Source organism: Ruditapes philippinarum, unplaced genomic scaffold (genome assembly GCF_026571515.1).
Source record: "Ruditapes philippinarum isolate M1 unplaced genomic scaffold, ASM2657151v2 ctg146_1_1_1_1, whole genome shotgun sequence".
Classification (NCBI taxonomy): domain Eukaryota; kingdom Metazoa; phylum Mollusca; class Bivalvia; order Venerida; family Veneridae; genus Ruditapes; species Ruditapes philippinarum.
Window position 1 is genome coordinate 22559 of NW_026856086.1, and position 21463 is coordinate 44021.

Below are 21463 nucleotides of genomic sequence, written 5' to 3' on the forward strand. Positions count from 1 at the left end.
AATTACACTTTATGTTTTGGGGAACTTTTGACAAGCATTGTGGTTTAGGGATTCTGTATTTATCTATTTCATGTAAGTTTTTATTTGGGTCGTATTCTACTTGTATTTAATGATCAAGGCAGCTGTGTATAGACCTTGTGTTATTTTTTATATGCAACTGTTTCTAATAACTTATGTTGATGTGGCTCGTGTAAAGGATTCACAGGTCTTTGTTCATTTATTCTAAAACTAATGTTGTTTTATCGAGGACTCACATTTGCATAATCATAAGCTCGAATTCATTTTTTCCCGTAAAGTAATCATGTAACAATAAAAAATGGTTTGTGTTACCTTTACAGCTTGGGTATAGTTAACGTGACGTAATCAATCCCTCTGGGATGCACACTTATTTTATTTAAGGCTACTTGTAGCATTATCGGCAGCTCATAAGATTTTAACTTTACCTTGTGCTCAAAAAATAACTTTAAGAAATTTATAAAACCTTCACAATTTGTAACAGCATAAAATCTTAAAGTGTGTTTAATATAAACAATGCGCCATATGTTGTCAATTTACTTGGTATCATCAACAAGGACTCTGACTAAATAATATGACCATGACCTTTTAGAAACAGTTCTTTTTATCAAACATATAGATCACCTAGATTATTACATCAATACCAAGTACCAAAGTTCAAATGTCATGCAAGGTATGTAAATAAAAAACACCAGTCAGAACGTTATTTGATTCTTTTAATTGTTTGAAACCTTTAAATTTGAAAAAAAAATAAAACTAACAAGAAACAAGTAACAAGTACATGGATTTAAAAATTCTTTGCCCAGGTAAGTTCCTGTATATTTCTGAAAGAGATCTAGAAGAAATACATTTTATTCCCTGAATCACGGTGCACAACAATGTCCGAAAAGATCATTTAAAGACACTTTATGATTCTATTTTGAAATGAAATATAATCAACGTCTATCGAGTTCGGTTTATATTTACTCAAAAAAAATCAGTTGTCGATAAAATATGATACACATACACAAATAATGAAAAAAATGGCAGCGTTCGTTAACATTTATAAAATATAAGACGTTAAGTAACGCTGCAGGATATCTTTTTTAAATAAATTGTTATTTCAGCACTTGAAAAAGTAATCATCTTAAATATTTTATGCTTAGAGTGAAAGTTCGCACATATATTTGAGTGTACGTTCACACGAATCTGCGAACCAAGCTCCAGCCGATGCATCGATATAGATACAATCCAGATCATTGTCATTGTAACCAATGCTTGTGCCTACTTCGGAGAGGTCAACAGTTGCTCCTGAATATTCCCACAAAAATATACCTTCTGATTTTATGTCGTTTAATCCCATCCAAACGTCTGAAAAATAATGTTGTAAAGTCCCAATGTACAATTTTGTTTCTTTAGATACCAAACGTTCAAAAGTAACGTTGTGTCCCATGTTTAAATGTGAAACAAGAGCCATTTGCAGACTGTTAAAACTCCCCGTCGAACAGAAAAAGTGCCATAAAAAGCGGATCATTATTTGGCACCGACTGACATTTAAGATTAAAAAAATAGGTTTGTGATAATAGCTTTACTTTTCTGCTAAATGTGGAACAATTATGAAAAATAAAAAAGGAATGACTTCCAAACCATAAAAGGGTAGGACTCCCATTCCTGTTTACGCATTTCTCTTCAAGGGGATCTATCTGGCTATATATCCGATCATCATGCTAATGTGTACAGTTAGTCATAGGTCTATCGGTAGCATACGCAGTTTGCGTTTTAAGATAATTCATCAAAATTATAAGAGATACTATAATGCTTTATCTTTTTGTTAAAACTATTTATATAAGACATTCGTCGAAAGGACCTGTGTGTTCATTTAGATATCTTCGCCTATGTAAGAAGATAAACTTAATTTTATAAAATATAGAATATCTATATAAACTTATACGGATGAGATATTGCCATATCCCTAGCAATCTTTAATGTGAGGGAAAAGATGTAATTCAGATGTTTCATATCGCATACAAAATTAATATAAATTTGACTTTTCTAGAAAGGTATATATTTTAATACAACACGTCTTTCATGTTACTGTTTAGGTGATTGTTTTGTGACGGTTATATTTTGGCCCGAGGGCATTTTAATATCTATATTTTTATTGTATGCTGACACTGTTGTTGTTATGTAATGGATACAGTACGAGTTTTTCGTCGAAAGTGTCTTCTTACAGACGTAAGACGACAGTTTGCTAGGATAAACAACAAATTGTCCGAGGCGAAGCCAAGGATAAGTTATTGTTTGTCTTAGCGAACTGTCTTCTTCACGTCTGTAAGAAGACACTTTCGAAGAAAATACAAGTACTGTAACTGTATCAGACTTATAAGAGGTTAAAGTGAAAAGAACAGATAAATTTATAAACACATTTATTATAACTATATCTAATTTAAATTAAATGTATGTTCACGTTGATAATATAAAACTATGGAAAATATTTGCATGGCCTTTAAGCTAAGGGTAGTGAAAGGTGTAGGTAAAATTGTATTCGCACGGAATTCTCGTGCACTTATTTCAATCGCACTTACTTTACTTTTATTCATGATAAACAATATTTAAATTGCTACCATCGTTGATGTCATTAAAACCGTCCCTGATCATATTATGCGTCAATGTTAAATGAATAAATGGATATCGTTTAGGACCCCAAATTTGGTAAGTTTTCTTATTTACAAGCTTAGATTTACACAATGTATAGCTGGATATGGCCGAAGTTTTTTTGTGAGTTGGAGTGGGATGTAAATGTTGCTGATTTTTTATAATGTCAGACGATATACCAAAAAAAGAAGATAGAGTTTGAGCATCATCCAACGAACTATTGTTTTTTTTTTTTGTCAATGCTAAAATCAACAGTGACTTTGTTCCTGGAAATGGCCATCCAATTGATTTCATTCATTACTACAACTTTCAGTCAGTTTCTATGGTGTCCTGTTTGAGGCAGTTAAAATATCCCTGTTACGATTTAAGAGTAACTTAATCTCTTGTTTACGCTTGACTATTCAAAAAGTAGAAGAGCTATAGTAAATATGAATTTTGACAAAACAATGGCTCTTTAAAATTTAAAAAAAAATACATTATTCAGGCTCTTGATTTACAATCAAGCACTGACAACAGTCGAGCGCACTGGCTCTTGTTAATATACATGTATAAGTAGCGAGCTTTAACATTCTCTTTCGAAGAACTTTCACTTTAGACACTAGTACTGTAAATAGGTTAAAGTTCGGGCAAAAAACATGTAAAAATTAAGTTTTATCATCGCCAAGATTTCTACCTTTTGATTCGCACGATAATGAAAGTATGAGAAAATATAAGCACGAGACAAATTCAACGTTGAATGGCGCGAAATGTTTCTTGCGAGAATGTAAAATCTTGCTACTTTATCTATAAAAGTATAGAAAGGCGGGGCTAGACTATAGGAAAGAAATAGAACATACCAAGAAGAGTCCTTTAACTGGCCAAAGCAGAAAACCATACATTTCAACTGTATTAAACGCACTAGGAAAGTAACGGTTATCTAAAAGTGTCTTCTTACAGACACTTCTAGAATAGCTCTGCTATGGGTATAGTCGTATGAATTACTTTGTCAAAAAAAAAAGATTTCCAAAACATATACTTTATATACCAATAGCTCTACTCTAAAGATTTCTAACATTGTATACATTGTTTATGTCAGTGAAGTAAATACAAATATTCATAACGATGTTTATCATACACTTTATTGTAAATTATACTGATTTTTTCCTTATAAAAGTGTTCATTATATTACACGTGAATTTAGAGGTCTTTCGTTGATAGGAAAAGGTATCCTTTAAGGTCGTCAAGTCTGTCTTAATAAAAAGTGCATGGCGCGTTGACATTTCCATAACGAGTCAAAGGCCATCCCCAAAACTCCTTTTTTAATAATATGAATGAAATTTTCTAAAACATAATAAATATAATGTAGCTGTCACATATTAATATAAAAATACTATAAATCTAAGACGAGATGTTTTACTCTCCACTACCTTTGCCCTGAAAACTTGCTCTTGTGCAGCTTCGATCTGCATAACGTCATTGTTTTAAGCAAGTGTTAGAAAATATGACTGTTTCTAAAAAAATGTTCTTTAATGATATTGTTTTTTCATAAATTATCAAAATCAAATCGTTCGAATGTGTCCTTTGAGATCTGATTTCATTATTGAAAAAATGCCAAATAGTTAAAGATTATTAATGGAGCAATAAAATTTCCAAAATATAACTTGATAGCGTTCTTTTGCAACCTTTATATTTAAACGTCAAAATCAATTCGAACGTACATGTGTAGTTTGTTTGATGACAACTTATCGATTACAGCGAAGGGCTCTTTCCAGTGAGATGCATTCGTGCAGGAACTGGTTCCGCATACACGTTTTCTATCTGACGTTCAAAACATTGTTAGTTATAGTCTTTTTAAGAATGTGTAATTAGTTTAATACACAAAATGAGCAAAACAACTGAGGAAAGGCGCCGTTTAGTTTTAATTGTGTTGCTATGGAGTAAACTCCAACCAAATAAAAACAATTATAAAGCTGGTCCCTTTTAAATGCGTTTATGTTATAATGATTTATAACTTACAATAAAAGCCGATCCAGTCTCCAATAAACTTGTTTTCAGAGGGAGAGGTGATTTCAACAAGGTGTCCTTGTTTTGATTCGCAGTCATTCTGCAGAAGATAAAGCAACTTCATTTATTAATGATTTTAAATAATCACATCTGTGCCCTATTGTATTTAAGTACAGACGTTTGATGTGAGGTTATTTATTTTATTTCTCTCTCTATAAAATCATTTTCTACGAGAGTATTTGCAAAGAAAAATATAGCAAAGCAACTTCAAATTTAAGGGACTTGTGTCATCTGTATGAAATATTTAGATATAAAAAAGATATATTTGATACTTGTAGTTTTCTTTTGATAAAGATAAAACTATTTTTGTTTAATTTCGCTGAAAACCAATTCGTTATCGTGACAGTGAGGGAAAAAATGTCAATGTCGATGCCTTATCAAACTGAAATAATTGTTTTTATTGATGATATTAAACATAAATATGCTTCTTTTTAAAAGTTTTTATTATAATTGTTTTGCTTTTTTAGTTCATAATGTTTGTCAGAAATCGACGTTCAGCATTGGGATTCAAGGGCTACAGGAATTGTAAGTACGTATCATGTATAGCCTCAGCAATGAATTTGTTATGAGATCTTTAATCACCTTAGTTTTCAACAAAATAATAATAGAGTTGATTTATAAAACTGACTAAAGATTTGTAGTTTATAAGTAGCTTCATATACTGCATAACTTAAAAACAAAAGTACAGTTGTTAAGTAACGAAACTCAACTTTCTTAATACGTTCACTATTTTTAGCCTCGCCCCGGGATCATTGATTTATCTTATAGGTATTTATAGATAACTTAAAATTTTCTTTTTAATCTTCATCTTCGAATGAGTTTCTACCACGTTTCTTCAAATCAAAGCCCTGGGATCAAAATTGGCCCCGCTCTATGATTTTATTGATTTTCTTTACATGTACACACCCTTTGTAACTGTTTTTTCCTTAAGCAATATCAATCAGTAATGTTTTAGATTTTATATCTGCTTTTGTTTATAGTTACTGTATAAATATAACTTGTTTCATGTCGTGGATAATTTTTATATTCAGGTTAGTGATTTCAGGACAATCATGGTCCTCTTGTTTAAAGTTCGAAAAGAAATAATATACGGAATAACATTTGTTTGCCAGATACGGAAGTTGTTTCATAACGATCTGAATGCAAGTTTTTCCAACTTATTTTATATCTACAGCACTGCTTGAAAATATGTTATAGTCGAAATATGTTATTATGAAAGAATACTGTCCGTTTCTTATAATCTGAAGAACGTATTAAAAACGATATCTTTCTAAAGATGTTCAATAAAGCAAACACATTTTATCCTTCAAAGCAGTAGAGGTGTCGGTTTTACAACAAGCACTGCGCGTACGCGATGGACTCAGTATGAAGAATAAAATATCGTTTTATAATAAGAATGACATCATTTTTTATTCTCTTCCGGAAATAAACATAGTGTTGGGCATGACACTGGGGTCAGGTTCTTGTTCTTAAACAGAAAGATGATGAAACTTATGAAGCAGTTAATGCGGTAGCATTAAGGTGATATGTGTGTGACTCTATAGATCTCTTGCGCACGAGATACTATATCGTGGTAACGAGTAACTAAGTCGTGGCCACGAGAAAGATTAGTCGTAGAAACGAGATACTTTGTCTTGGACACGTGTTATTTAGTCCTGATCACGAGATATTTTAGTCGTAGGCACCAGATACTATGTCGTAACCACAAGTCACTTAGTCATGGCCACGAGATAAATAAGTCTATTCCTCCCTTCTCCCTCCTCTTCATCCTTCTCCCTTCTTCTCCTCCTTCTCCACAACACTCCTCCTCACAACCACCTCTTACTCATCCTTCTCCGACCGCCTCCTTTCTCCCCCAAAATCGTTTCTTTTCAACACATTTTCAACTTTCCCTCCTCCCCCCTTTCCTCCTCTTCTCTTCTTTACCCTCCTCCTCAATCCTCCTCATCCGTGGTCGAGGGGTTAGAGTCGATGACTTCTAATCCAGTTACCTCTCTGTGGTGGGTTCGATCCCCGGGAGGTACAGTGGTAGTTAAGCTCGGAGGAAGGTAGTCTAGTACTGGTGTAACTCTCCAGGAACGATGGTAAGAAAACTACCAACTTATATGACTGAAATACTGTTGGAAAAAGTCGTAAAATTAAACAAACGGACAAACTAATTCATCTTCCTTATTCCTCCTCATCATCATTGTTTCTCTTTATCCCTTCTCATCCTTCTTTCTCGTCCTCCCTCCTCCTTCTCACTTCTCCTCCTTCCTCCCCCTCCTTGATAAACTGTGCTTTCAGAGTGATGTGTCACGCTTCATTTCCTAGAATGCGATGTTTGGAAACAATCAAATGACGCTCATGTCATTCAGTCAAATCACTATATTATCAACCAATCAAAATGCGTCACTGTCAATCAATTACAATGCAAGATATGTTTCATAATGACAGGACTGTATACGCATTGGTCATTTTTGGACCCTTTTATTGAATATAACCTCTTCAGCCATTTTGTTTTGATACGTCACACAGATGGTGGTGTCTAACAGAAAACATCCACGATAAAAGTTATATTTACTAATAGGTTAAAATTATTCTTTTTTAAATGTTGTAAAATGAAGAAGAAAAAAAAACATTTCGTTATTTAATGTATTTTTGCATCAATCGTTATGATTTTATAAATCGTAATAATTTAACAGATGGATAAATCTTTCCAATATCGTACGTATATACATCTTTACAAATTCTCGACAATGCCGGCTCTACGGTTTTTTGTTTGTGTTTTTTTTTTTTAATTCAAATGTAATCTTTCTTAGAAAAGAATATGAAATAAGACTATAATGAAATAATTCGGTATACTGAAATATAAACCTTTGTATAGAATCCTGATGTCATTTTGAATATAGAATATAATATTTCCTGGAGATTGAATATAAAATAAAGAGGTTATTATGAAAATAATGATGCGTCATTCTTCATTTATAGTCCAATATAATGCCGCTTCTTTCTGAGGATGTAAATAGAAATTTAAGTAACGATCAATATGACATGCGCAATAAGAGATGTTAAAAATCTGGACGTCAAATATAGCCATAAAAGTAATATTTTCGGTTAAATTATATCTACTTTTAACGTTGTAAATGTGACACAAGATTGTTAACAAGTTTTTTTCTATATTTGAGCAGTGTGACCTAGTTTCTGATCCCAGGTAAGCGACATTTAAACTTGACCTAGGAATCACCAAACAAATTTTCAGACGAATTTCAAGGATATTTGGATCAGACCAGTAGCTACTAGAATGGAAATAAGGCTTTTTTATTTTACGGTCCTTTGATATAGTTTTCCTTCGGAGATAATCCATGTTCAAACTCCTCTCAAATATTATCGGAACAAGAATTTTGACAAAGTTTAATGATTATTTAGTAAAAATGTGACGCGAGCTCAGGTGAGCTTATAAAAGAAATGATATTACTTTGGCATTTTCCCATGTTTTCTCATGCTTGGCTTCAAGCAGATAACAACTTTTTTCGAAAGTGGTCCATCCTTCAGGACATTCTAAAATTAAACACATTTCAACAAAATAACATAAAAAAATACAATAGGAAAGCATTATTAAAGTAAGTGAAGAAAAACAAAGTGAAATACATTTATTTTGAGCAGTTAGGCGTGAGTCTTTACAACCATATTATCAAATACTTATTATATCATTTTAAAACACATATCAATAAAATCATTACATCGCTGCGAAAAAATTGTAGTACATGAAATACATTTACAGATACCATCTTAACTTTTTAAGACTATATAAAGGACAAAAAATTGTCAATTCTTTATAAAAAAAAATTATCATTAATAGGTTATAAATATAGACTGAAAATAAATTCATCAAGATAAAAATTAACGGACATAGGTTTAATTTTCAACGTCATAGTAATGATGACTTTCGATTGTGCAAACACAACTTGAATATATCATTCAATAAATGCAATTTATTATAGCTAAATATTTGAAAATTGCAAACTATAAGAATGTGTGAAACTTAATAAAAATATTTGAAAGTTACGTTAGAAACCATTCTGGTTTTATTTAGGGGACTTTAAAACCGAGACTGAAGCAATTTTGTCGTGTTTTTTTTGTGCGTTCTTTGGGGATTCTTTATTTCTATTTTTTCGATTAATTAATATGTTACATATTTGTAAGTTATTTGGTTGAAAAGAATATCTTTTTAAGACCACTGTGAATTTCAACCTTTAACGTCATGGAAGAAAATCAATATGTTTATCTGTAGCTTTATCCTATAATGAAGATGTATTTTCCTGTTCCAGATTTTGATTTTTTAAAAACGTTGCCGGTTTAACTGTTCTTTGATCAAACAGTGTGTCAAAAGAACCTTCAGATATAGCTTATTGCGTTTAATTTGAATTACATTTATACAAGTCAAAATGTTAACAAAAGGTATCTGAAGGATTTAACCTGAACTCTGCGAGTCGGATGTGTCGCCTTGTGAACAATATAGTTAAGGAGAAATGGCCAGGACAAAAATGAAATTTGAAAATTAACAAAGGGCAATAACTCAAAAAAATAAGAAATAAAGAGCATCAGTTTCTTTACATTGCAATTCATCAATACGATCTTTCATCCTATGAAGTTTCAAGAATAAAGCTTTTATAATTTATGAGAAATGGCTTGGACAAAAATAAAGTCTGAAAATTAATAAAGGGCAATGACTCAAAAAATGAGAAATGCAGAGTACCAGTTCCTAAGAACTGCACTTCTTCTAAATAAGATCTATCATCCTATAAAGTTTTATGTCCATAGCTTTTATACTTCAGGAGAAATGGCGATGACAAAGATAAAGTATGAAAATTAACGAAGGGCAATAACTCAAATAATAAGAAATGCAGAGTACCAGTTCTTTTGCACTGCACTTTTTCTTAATGACTTTTATCATCCGATGAAGTTTCAAGTCCATAGCTTTCATACTTAACGAGAAATGGTTATGACAAAAATAAAGTATGAACATTAACAAAGGGCAATTACTCAAAAAATAAGAAATGCAAAGTACCAGTTCTTGTAGGCGTCACAAAAAGGACGGATAATGTACACATTTAAATATACTTTTAGATATACCTTTCCAGTTTCCAAAATGCCAAAATCAACAGAGCATATACCTGAGTTATTTTCAACCACTTTAACTTGAAACATCAAACTTCATTGACAGCGAATGGGAAATACGTGAAATCATCATCCAATTTACAAAGAATAGCTTCTAAATATTTTTGTTTCTGGAACATTTTATTCTGTATCTGTATAGTATTCATATGAACGTCGCATTATTTCATCGTTTTTAAGCAAAGCCCCCATCAGAAATAGCTTTATACTCTTTTGTATTCTATACATACACGTCATAATGTTTACAAAAGAGCTCTGAATGGTTTAAAAAGAACAAAAATGTACACATTGTAATATACTTTAAGCAGCCTATGTTTTAGAATCACAAATGCCAGTATCAACAAAGCATATACCTGAGTAATTTTCAACCAAATAAAGCCATATTAGAAACATCAAACTTTTACTAAACGAAGCAAACAAGGACAATACACAAAACACAAATTCAATATTGTATCGGTAGCGTTATCCTACCATGAAGTTGTGTATTCCTGTTCCAGAATTATTTCTTAAACGTTGTCCTAGCGGTGCATTTTGAATAGATAAATATTTTTTTCAATAAAAATATAAGACGATTAACTAATGCAAACAATATAAAGGTGATAAACAAAAAATCAGATAATGTGTACAATACATAAAAGGTAATAGGGTGACAAATCTTTTCTTAAATCACCCATACAGTAATACATAATTATAATATAGCTTTTATTCATTACCGTCCGAGCTAGCATTGAAGTTAAAAGTACACATTACAAATGCATACTAGATAAAACTGTGTTAATATTTTATAAAGATGAAAATGGTACAAATTGAAATTGACCTTTATTGAACATCTTGGTGGTGTTTCCCAACTGCCAGGGTCAAAATGTATACAAAGACCTCTCAATGATTCAAAAACGTCGAATAATGTACAATTTTAATATAATTTTAACGACCCATGTTCCAGTTTCCCAAATGCCAAGTAAACAAAGCATATACCCGAGTTATTTTCAACCACAGAAATCAATATTAGAAGCATCAGACGTAAATCAAACAAAGGACACCATGATAATCAACTGTTTCAATAATAACCATTACCATATAAAAACCAAAATGTAAATATAGACGTACTGACATAGGACGACTAACGGTATATAATCACAATTAATCACATGACAAACGACCATCATTTTGGATATTTTAAATGGAAACTCAAATCTGGAGTGATAAATATTTAACATAATTGTAAGAATTTGGGAAGGAACAAATATCTTTATCAGATCACAGTGACCTTAAAACAACTTTAAAGTAATGAAAAAGATTCAATATTATATCGTTCACGTTTGCCTACCAATGACGTTGTTTATTCCTGTTCCAGATTTTATTTTTTTAAAGTTGTCCTAGTGGTGCATTTTTGAATAAATAAATACTTTTTTTCAATAATATTTTAAGACGATTAATGAATGCAAACAATACAAAAGTCTCATTAACAAAATGACCATATTATGTGTATATACAAGGTAATACTGTGACAGATCTTTTTTAAAATCTATTATGCAGATAAACACATAACATATTTATAATCCACTAACGTCCGGGCTTACATTGTTTTAAAAGTATACATAACAAATGTATTCAAATTTGACAAAGTTCTTAAAATTAAATAAATGGATATTGATACAAATTAAAATTAACCTTTAATAGAACAGTTTGGCGGTGTTTCCCAACTACCAGTGTCTAGACAGCTTATTGTCCCATTTCCGTCATATCCTCTATCACATGCAAGAGAAGCGGTTGATCCAAACGTTGTTCCGATATAGTTCAAATTACCATTGGTCACATTTAATGGAGTCCCACAGTCTGAAAATCGTTAAATTCACTATTTACATTTAGAATTAAGATCAAGACATAGAAAATGAGCAGGAAATGGTTTATATTCATCCTCATTGTAGGCGATTTACCAGAATCCTTAGAATGAAATAATCCTTCAGGATATTTTATTGTCAGCGATCGGGGCATGCGTGAAATCATCGAGCAATATACAAAGAATTGGCTGCTAAATATTTTGTTTCTTGTTTTGATTTTTAAAGTATTCAAAAGAAAACGGCATAATTTTACCTTTTTAACGAATACAACTTCAGATAAAGCTTAAAATTCTTCTACTTGAATTTAAAAGATACACGTCAAAATGTATACAAAGAGCTCTAAATGGTTCAAAAACGTCGAAAAATGTACACTTTAAATATAATCTTAACGGCCCATGTTCCAATTTCACAAATGCCATTAAACAGGGCTTATACCTGAGTTATTTTCAACCACATAGAGCCATTTTAAAAGCATCAAACTTAAATCAAACGAAGGAAAAAATGATAAACAACTGCTTCTATTATAACCATTATCACATGAAAACCAAAATGTAAAGGCAGACGTACTGACATAGGAAGACAAACGGTATACGTAAAATCACAAAAAAATCACTTGAAAATCGTTGTTCTTTGTTGATATACAAAAGTGAGTAGAATGTGCTCTGGTCAGCTAAATACAACGACCATTTCTTTATATTTGAGTGTAAATTTAAGACTTCTATTGATTTATATTTAACATAACTGTAACGATTTTTGAGAGAACATAAATCTTTATCAGATCACGGTGACCTTAAAACTTAAACGTCATGAAACAAATTCAATATCTTTTCGGTTACGTTATTCTACAAATAAGTTGTATCTTCATGGGACATATTTTAATTCTTTTACGTTTTCCTCATGGTAAAATTTTAAATAGATAAATATAATGTTTCAATATATAACATTAGACAAGTAATGAATGAAAACAATATAAAGGTGATAAACGTGTGCAAAATACCTGTAAGGTAATACTGTGACATATGCTTTATTATATCACCAATACAGTTATTTATTATATACTTATAAATGAAATATTGAGAAGTATTGATGAAATAAAATGCGTATTTTAATTTTCCGTATTTTCACTGTAAAAATCTATTTTTCACTGCAGTGAAACATATTTTCCGTATTTTCACTGGTGTCTTGCCGGACTACTTTCTTTTTAATTCTGCCAGTACACAAAATTTAAGGTAAAGTCTTTCAAATTTAAATGTCAAAAAAGAGAAAAATGTATATAATAAACAGAAAATTCAAGTTTTTTCTATAAATACATGATTTATTTTCATCTTGTGGCATGAAAATTACCATATTTCACTCGTGGCTACCACCACTCATGAAATATTTATTTTCATACCACTCGATGAAAATAAATCATGTATTTATAGAAAAAACTTGAATATCCTCTATATATATAATATTACATTAATCCATAAACGTCCAGGCTTACATTTTAGTTAAATGTATACATAGCAAATGTATTGACAAAACTTCTTTATATTTAAAAATGATGGGAATTGGTACAAATTGAAATTGACCTTTTATAGAACATCTTGGTGGTGTTTCCCAACTGCCAGTGTCAAGACAGCTTATTGTCCCGTTTCCATCATAGCCTTTATCACAGACAAGAGAAGCGGTTGATCCAAACTTTGTTCCGATAAAGTGCAAATTTCCATTGGTCACGTTTTTTGGAGTCCCACAATCTGGTTAATGGATAAATTCATTATTTACATTAAGAATTTAAATCATGAGCGGAAAAAAATGGGTTATTTGTAACTTCTTCATAACAATTTACCAGAATCCTTGGAATTTCTCAGAAAGAATTTATCTGTATATTTTATTATCAGCGAGCGGGGTATGCATAAAATTATCGAGCAGTTAACAAAGAATGGCTTTTAATTATTTTGTTTCCGGAACATTTTATTTCATGTAAAACCCGTAAAAATCTAAACAAATACACATTGAGATATAGCTTGATACTCTTTTATTTGAATTTAATATAAACACGTCATAATGTATAAAAAGAGCTCTCAAAGGCTCAAAAAGGTCGAAAAATGTACAATTCTAATATAACTTTGACAGCCAATAGTGCCAATTAAACAAGCAAATTCGTTGAATTTATATCCCCCGCCGAGTGCTGGTTATTATTAACACAACAACTGAAGACATAAGGCTTTATTTATATATTAATCATGACATAAACAGTAATATTCTTTGAACTTGATAAACATTCAGGGCAATAACAGAGCCATAACTTTGTGTTAAATAGAAACATCTGGAAATGCCAATGAGATGTATGCATACTACATAACTAATCAAGAGCCATAAATCTGGGTTATGAGTATCTGACCGGAACAAACCGACGATATGCACATCTCCTCTTAGTATCCCATAAAGTTTCATTGAATTCCAGCCAGTTAAGTAGCAGAGAAGTATCGAGGAAACAAATATTTTTCTATATGGATACTGCATAACTAATCAAGGGCCATAACTCTGAGTTAAGGTGTCTGACCGGAACAAACCGACGATATGCGAATCTCCTGTTGGTATTGAATGTTCCCATAAAGTTTCGTTGAATTCCAGCCAGCAATTGCAGAGAAGTAGTGCGGAAACGATTTTTACTCTATATATGTATGCATACTACATAACTAATCAAGGGCCATAACTCTGAGTTAAAGGGTCTGACCGGAACAAGCCGACGATATGCGCATCTCCTCTTAATATTGATGATTCCTATAAAGTTTTGTTGATTTCCAGTAAGAAGTTGCAGAGAACAACTCCTGAAACGATTTTTATCCATATGCATATTGCATAACTAAGCAAGGGCAATAACTCTTAGCTAAAGTGTGTTACCGGAACAAGCCGACAATATGCGCATCTCCTCTTGATATTGTTGATTCCAATAAAGTTTCGTTTAATTCCAGCCAGTAGTTGCAGAGAACTACTCCGGAAACGATTTTTACTCTATATGCATACTACATAACTAATCAGGGCCATAACTCTGAGTTAAAGGGTCGGACCGAAACAAGCCGACGATATGCACATCTCCTCTTGATATTGATGATTCCCATAAAGTTTTGTTGAATTCCAGCCAGTAGTTTCAGAGAACTACTCCAGAAACGAAATTGGGACGGATGGATGGACGGACGGACGGAAACGCCAAAACTATATCCCCCTCCCGATTCCATCGGCGGGGGATAACAAAGCATATACTTGAATTATTTGAAACAAAAAAAAAGCTATATAAGAAACATGAAACTTTAACTAAACAAAGAAAACAAGGACAATCAGCTGTGTCTTATTATAACCGTAACCACATAAAAAACCAAAATGTAAGCGCAGACTTACTGACATAAGACGACAAACGGTAAATAATCACAGTAAAACACATTACTTTATGATTCTTTGTTGAGCTACAAATGTGAGCCGAATGTGCTCTTGTCAGCTAAAAGACAACGACGAGTTTTTAGTGAAAAACTCGGGCGTCAATTAAATAATAAAAACATAATGGTAAACATATAACTTTATCAGATCACTGTGACTTTACATCTTTAACATCATGAACCAGAATAAATATCAATCGGAAAGGGTTTCCTACCATAAAATTGTATTTTCCTGTTTCAGATTTTTATTCTTAAATGTTGCCCTAACGGTACATTTATGAAAAGCTATATTGATTATGTCAATACTAAAATAAGACAATTAATGAATGAAAACAATTAAAAGGTGATACACAAGAAATAAAATAATATGTACAAAAAAGAAACACGATGACAAATATTTTAAAATCATGTATACATTAATACATAACTATAATAGATTTATAATTTGTTACCGTCGGGGCTTACATTGTAGTTATAAATATACATAAAATGCATTACAAATGTTTTGACAAAAGTTTTTATTGATAATATATAAAGGTTTGAAATTGATACAAATTGAAACTGACTTTAAATAAAACATCTTGGTGGTGTTTCCCAAATGCCAGTGTCAAGGCAGCTTATAGCCCCGTTGCCAGCAAATCCTTTGTGACAGACAAGAGAAGTGGTTGATCCAAACATTGTTCTGATATAATGCAAATTACCATTGTGCATAATCTATTTAATCCAAGTCTTTACCGATAAAAATGTAATCACATTTTCTTCAATTTTGATCGAGAATACACTAACAGTTAAATACATTTTGATTGAATTTTCATTAAACGTCCGTAATACAACATATTTAATGTATTGCTTCACATATTAATAGATGATTTTTTAAAATTAATAAGATATTAATTGCATTTATTCAATTTTGCTCTTTAAATATGTATTTTTAAGAAGCTTCAGGCGTACTTTTACATACTGGTGATTTATGTTAATCATATAACTCTTGATTTATTTCTCTGATGAAATGTAACTCATGTTCATAACCATGAAATTACGTAATGACTCGTAAAAATGGAAAAAACTCAGAGTTTGTGAGAATTATTTGGCTATAAGTATGCTGTCATGAAATGTGAGACCAAGATTAGAAAAAAAATAATTCATTATGCGATGGCATAACTGAACATTATGTTCATCTTCTTCAAAACCTATTTTAAACAATAAAACATTTTCCACATCTTGCAATCAATCATTTTGTTGTAATAACTCGCAAAAGTATTTTTATAATCTATATTTTTAATTGTAAAAATTGTTTGACTCGTACCTGCCGAACATAGCTTACATATAGTTGTGTGTACTTAGTAAATAACATAGCAAAATATAGATAAGAAAGAGAAAATCAGACCATATTTCCATTGAAATAAGCAGTTATCAATTAATCTCCACAGAAGTATGTGTACTAGCTTGGAAACAGTTTTATTATATTTTTAATATAATATATTGGTAACAATTTTGTATCTAATAAAAACTAAACATTACCTTTGATTTTGCATCTTGCTGTTTCCCATTTCCCGGTGTCCAAACAAACTATTTTTTCTTGGTTGGCTCTATAACCAGGGCTACATTTTACAGTCGCTGTTGCTCCATATGTTGACGTTTTTGTTTTGTCAAGGATGACTCGTCCACTTACAATTTTTTTAATAGGACCACAGTCTGACAATGTATAGAAATATGGTTAAAATAAAAACATTCATAGCCCATCAAACTGATCCTAAAATATTTGTTTTCCAAGATAGATAGAAATGCTAAGACTTTCAAGGAAATTTTGTGGAAAATAATTTTGCTTTATAAACAACCAGACACTGATACAGTCCTTGTGACTTCAAGTCTGGAATACAGGTGTTACTAAAATACTTGTTAAGCTGACTACAATAAGAAGCTTTCATATATTGTTGCCTCCTTTTCCAATATAACACAACGGATTTTAATGCCGTACGACTGTGATCTAATTGAGGTTGTTCGCAATCTATTCTATTCATTCACTTTTCTTTTAGAAGTTAGTAATCACAGTTTGTTCAATATTGTATACATCAACAGTGAAATTTATTTTGATGTTTGTCATTGAATGTTTTTACTAAAAGGTAATATAATTATTTGTTATAGATAACGGTCTCGTTAACAAATCAGGAGATCTTTTTATAAGACTTAGTCCTTAAACATTGGGGCCACTTATCTTCCATTTAAAGACAGAACCAAGCGGGATATTTACTTTACTTTAAAGGGATGACAAAATAACGACTGTGTACACTGTACTTCCTGTAACGAATCATTATAATTGTTTGAAATGTGATTCAATGTTATTCAAATTCATTTAACACAATTGTTAATTATTTCTGGGATAGAATTATGGTTCTTTAACTCTGTAATTTCATTTACTTAACATGTATCACTGTCTGACATGTTATTTTGAAATTCTTGTTATATCATTTAAGAAAATTTATCGGGATAAAGTTCTTTAACACTTTTCCTTCTGTCTCCAGTCTTAGAAAAAATGAAGTTCCTATGAGATATTATTCAATTTGATAAATATAAGTTAACATTGGACAAGCAATACTAGAATATAGAGAGACTATTTAAGAAAGGGAGACTTATCGGTTTTGACAGTGCACTTCCTCTAATTGATATCTATCATTTTGTGAAACTTAATCAAATTTCTTATCACTTAACCTTGATCACTGGGAATACATATTTAATTTTAAGGGAACATTGCAATGTAATCTATGGCTTTTTGACACTGCCAGTCCTCTTACTGGTCTCTTCTGCTGTTTCGAGATAGAACTCCATGTTTCCTATAGGAAAAGTAGGTTTTATGAATAAAATATCAACTTTTAGTCAGAAACATAGACACATTCAACACATTATACTCGTACTTTTTCTCTCCCTCTTTTAAAGCTGCTTTTCGCGAACTTTGTGTAATATCTGTATAAAATTTGATCATGAATGTGGCCATAAAATGATTATATGAAAGGACCTTTAAACAATTTAAAGATCAATGAGAAAACAAAAACAAACAAGGAGCTCAATAAAATAAATAATTGCACCTTTCCTGATGATATATATGTATATTTTTACACTTCAAATCAAATTTAATTTCTTAGAATTGTTTGCTGTTCTTTATCTATGAATTTGCCTAAATATGCTTTTTAACATGTGAAAAAAGCAGTCCAGCAATTAAGTATACACGATGTGGGTCTATACAATATATCACTTTTATGCACTTATACATGTCCTTATGTCATACGATTTGAAAGAAGTTTGTTTCAATTTTCATGTTTTTATGTGACTTTAACTCTATATAAGGGAAATATACAATAAATGTAAGCTATGAAAGTTATCTTAAAACATCACTATCCATCAAAACAAAATTTAATTTTATTCCTTATTAAATTACATTTGAATTAAAATAGAGTCTTTATTAACAAATAACTCTTATTTTAGACGTTACAGCACCTTTAAGGTGCCTATTGTACCCTTTAGTAGCACATCATTACACATTACACTATTAAAGAACACAAATCGTGCGTATTTAGAGCAAAAGCAACACAATTAAATTTACACTGAATAATTGTATTAGTTACTTTAATAGAAATCTAGACAGAGAAAACTCTAAATGTCAACCTCTACGTATGATACTACATAAACATATCATCAGAACATCACCGACCTAAGTGACAGCATATTTCCTTGTCCGATGGGTGGTTGTTCTTTCAAATATATATTTAATTTCTTAGTGTTCATAAATGTACCCAAAAATATCAACTTAATTTACCTTTTATTGTGCAAATGGATTTTTGCCATTTACCGGTTTTTAGGCAGACAATTTTCTGCCGACTTGCTAGATAACCAGGTTCGCATACAATAGTCGCCGTAGCTCCAACGGACGTTTTTGATTTTTTGTCAAGAGACATCTTTCCATTTTGAATGTTTTCGACTGAGCCACAATCTGTAAAATTGTTTTAAAATCTAAAAATATTTTAATATAAACGATATAAGAATAAGCTTACTGAAAGCCTACCACTGAAATGCAATTTACCCAAGTTATCTTTGTGACACAGACATGACTGGAATATATATTGAAACTAAAAAGAAACTTTCTCCAAGTTTGTATGTAGATATATTAGTACAGTTTTTCAATCCTTTTGAAATTCGATTTGTACGTTAAATAAACATATCGGGCTTTTATACGGAGATTAGCTGACCGATTTTGCAAACAAAACGAGTTTTACAAGCTACTACATGTATATAAGTGTGAACGTCTAACTGGTACCCCAGAAAAACTGGCACATACTTTGCAAAAATTTCTTTTTTGGTACAGTATATATAGTTTTGTTATGGAAATAAAATTATCACTTTGAAGATATGTATTGTTTGTTTGTTTTTTTAATCTTTTTTATATTTTTTGCTTCATTCTTGCTCTTTTCTACCTCAACTGCGAAATATCTCATTTATTTCCCACAAGACAGATGAAAACAATTGAAGATAATAACATCATGCAGTTTTTTATCATTTCAGTTCAAATGTAAGTTCATGAAAAAAAAATTTACTCTGATAAAAACCTTTCATGCTGTTATATTTTATATTGAAAGAAATTAAACATGAGACATGAGATTTTCCAAACTTCCAGTGGTATGGTAAAATATTTTCGCTTGTTCTTCTTTGAAAAGAAAGGATTGCATTGATCAGTCGCGGACGCTAATGTTCACGGTATTCTTTTTTCAAATTGATTATTTTTTCAACAGAGCCGCAATTTCTTATTGGTTTTCCTAAACACAAAAGCTAACACATTCAAACAGCGTATTTATAAGTTGTGTATGATATAAGAAATACATTACTAATTGTCTTAAATAAATAGGGAAACAGATCCGAAGAAGCGAGAAAACATTTTTTTATTCAAAAGAATGTCACTTTTAAAAATTTCTTTTCGTTTTTTAACACATTAACTGTATTATTTTTTCCGTGTATTGAGAAGTAAGAACAGTAAGAGGTCAAAGGTCTAGTTTGCATTAACCTTGTATGAAATAACAGTTTCCTTCCAAAAACTGAACAATCCATAGGCCCTTAGCCTTCAAACTTCAAAAGTGCAAATGTCTTTTCAAATAAATTACCCAATCGTTTCTCAATTGTTTTCGACCATTAACTCGTTGCTCTATGGTTCCTGGACTCAACAGGTGAATTGGTATTGGCCAGTTGGTGACCCAAATTATTTTGATCAAGGGGTCAAAAGTCAAGATCACATTGACCTTGTATCTAAAAAGGGTTTCAAACCAATAACTCGACAACCCAATGTCCATTGATCCTCTCACTCACTTACTTACAAGTCCTTGGCCTTGGTCAGTATAATGATCACTTTTGATTTTGCGGTAGACTTGTTAAGATCCGGCTCAATTTGTGCTGGAAGACTAGAAATTAATGATATATGCCACTATCAAAGCGTTCGGCTTTTTAAAGCAATGGAAGATTACAGTTTATGATATCTTTACTAGTTAACATAAAATAGAAGAGTGAGGCCATTCCTTATATAAGAGTCATGATTTATGTCTGTTATGTAGTGGTCAATAAAGCAAATAATATATGATCTGAACATCTTAGTTTGACACAATACAACTTTAATTTATAATATTAACGTGACCCCCTTTCATTGGTTCAAAAAGAAATAACGAGACACGAAATTGCCAGTCTGAGAACAGACGGACTGACAAACATACAACCAGTTGTATAACAATTGACGTCGAAATTGCTCGGGCGCATAAAGAATGTGCATGAAAAATTATGTAAAAACTTCCTTTTATTTAGTACAAAGAAGAAAATCTTAAATTCGTCACTATAATGAACATAATCACAATAACAAAAATCGTCATAAATACCCAAAATGACCGTGTTTATCCAGCTCACTTGCGGTTTAATCGACGCATATGAATAGAACGATGATGCACAAGAATCTAATGACGCAACTGTGAGTCCTTGCAACATAATTTTACTTTTCTTTGATCCAAATATTGGGTTTCCTTGCTAAAATGATGAAAAAAATGCTCCCGTAGATATAATTTCTTTGAAATGTATTTTCTGCCGTTTTAAACAGCCACAAGGCAAAGCACATAAAAAGAATGACATTATTCATATGTGCGGAGAATCTTATTGATAATCTTTTATACATATTGCAATCTAAACTTTAAACTACTTTTGCATTCGCTTGAATGCATTTCATAATAATTAAATAAAAAAAAACATAAACAGTAAAATACTGCTGTTATCTTTATCATTTGGTCAATTCTCGTTAAAAATGTAAAAGAGTGTCTTTGATACTGTATGTGT

The 21463-nt window shown here is 31.2% G+C and overlaps 1 protein-coding gene across 1 annotated transcript; it reads right to left on the reverse strand.

Annotated features, from left to right (window-relative positions):
- Window positions 1–720: 720 nt before the first annotated feature.
- LOC132745364 (sushi, von Willebrand factor type A, EGF and pentraxin domain-containing protein 1-like) lies at window positions 721–21134 on the reverse strand. Its single transcript, XM_060734271.1, has 8 exons — window positions 21016–21134; window positions 18921–19094; window positions 16631–16804; window positions 13265–13429; window positions 11521–11685; window positions 8150–8232; window positions 4645–4732; window positions 721–1365 (listed from the first exon to the last, which is right to left on the reverse strand). Exons 1-8 carry the CDS (start codon window positions 21119–21121, stop codon window positions 1157–1159), a joined length of 1164 nt encoding a protein of 387 aa, XP_060590254.1. The 5' UTR covers window positions 21122–21134; the 3' UTR covers window positions 721–1156.
- Window positions 21135–21463: the final 329 nt, after the last annotated feature.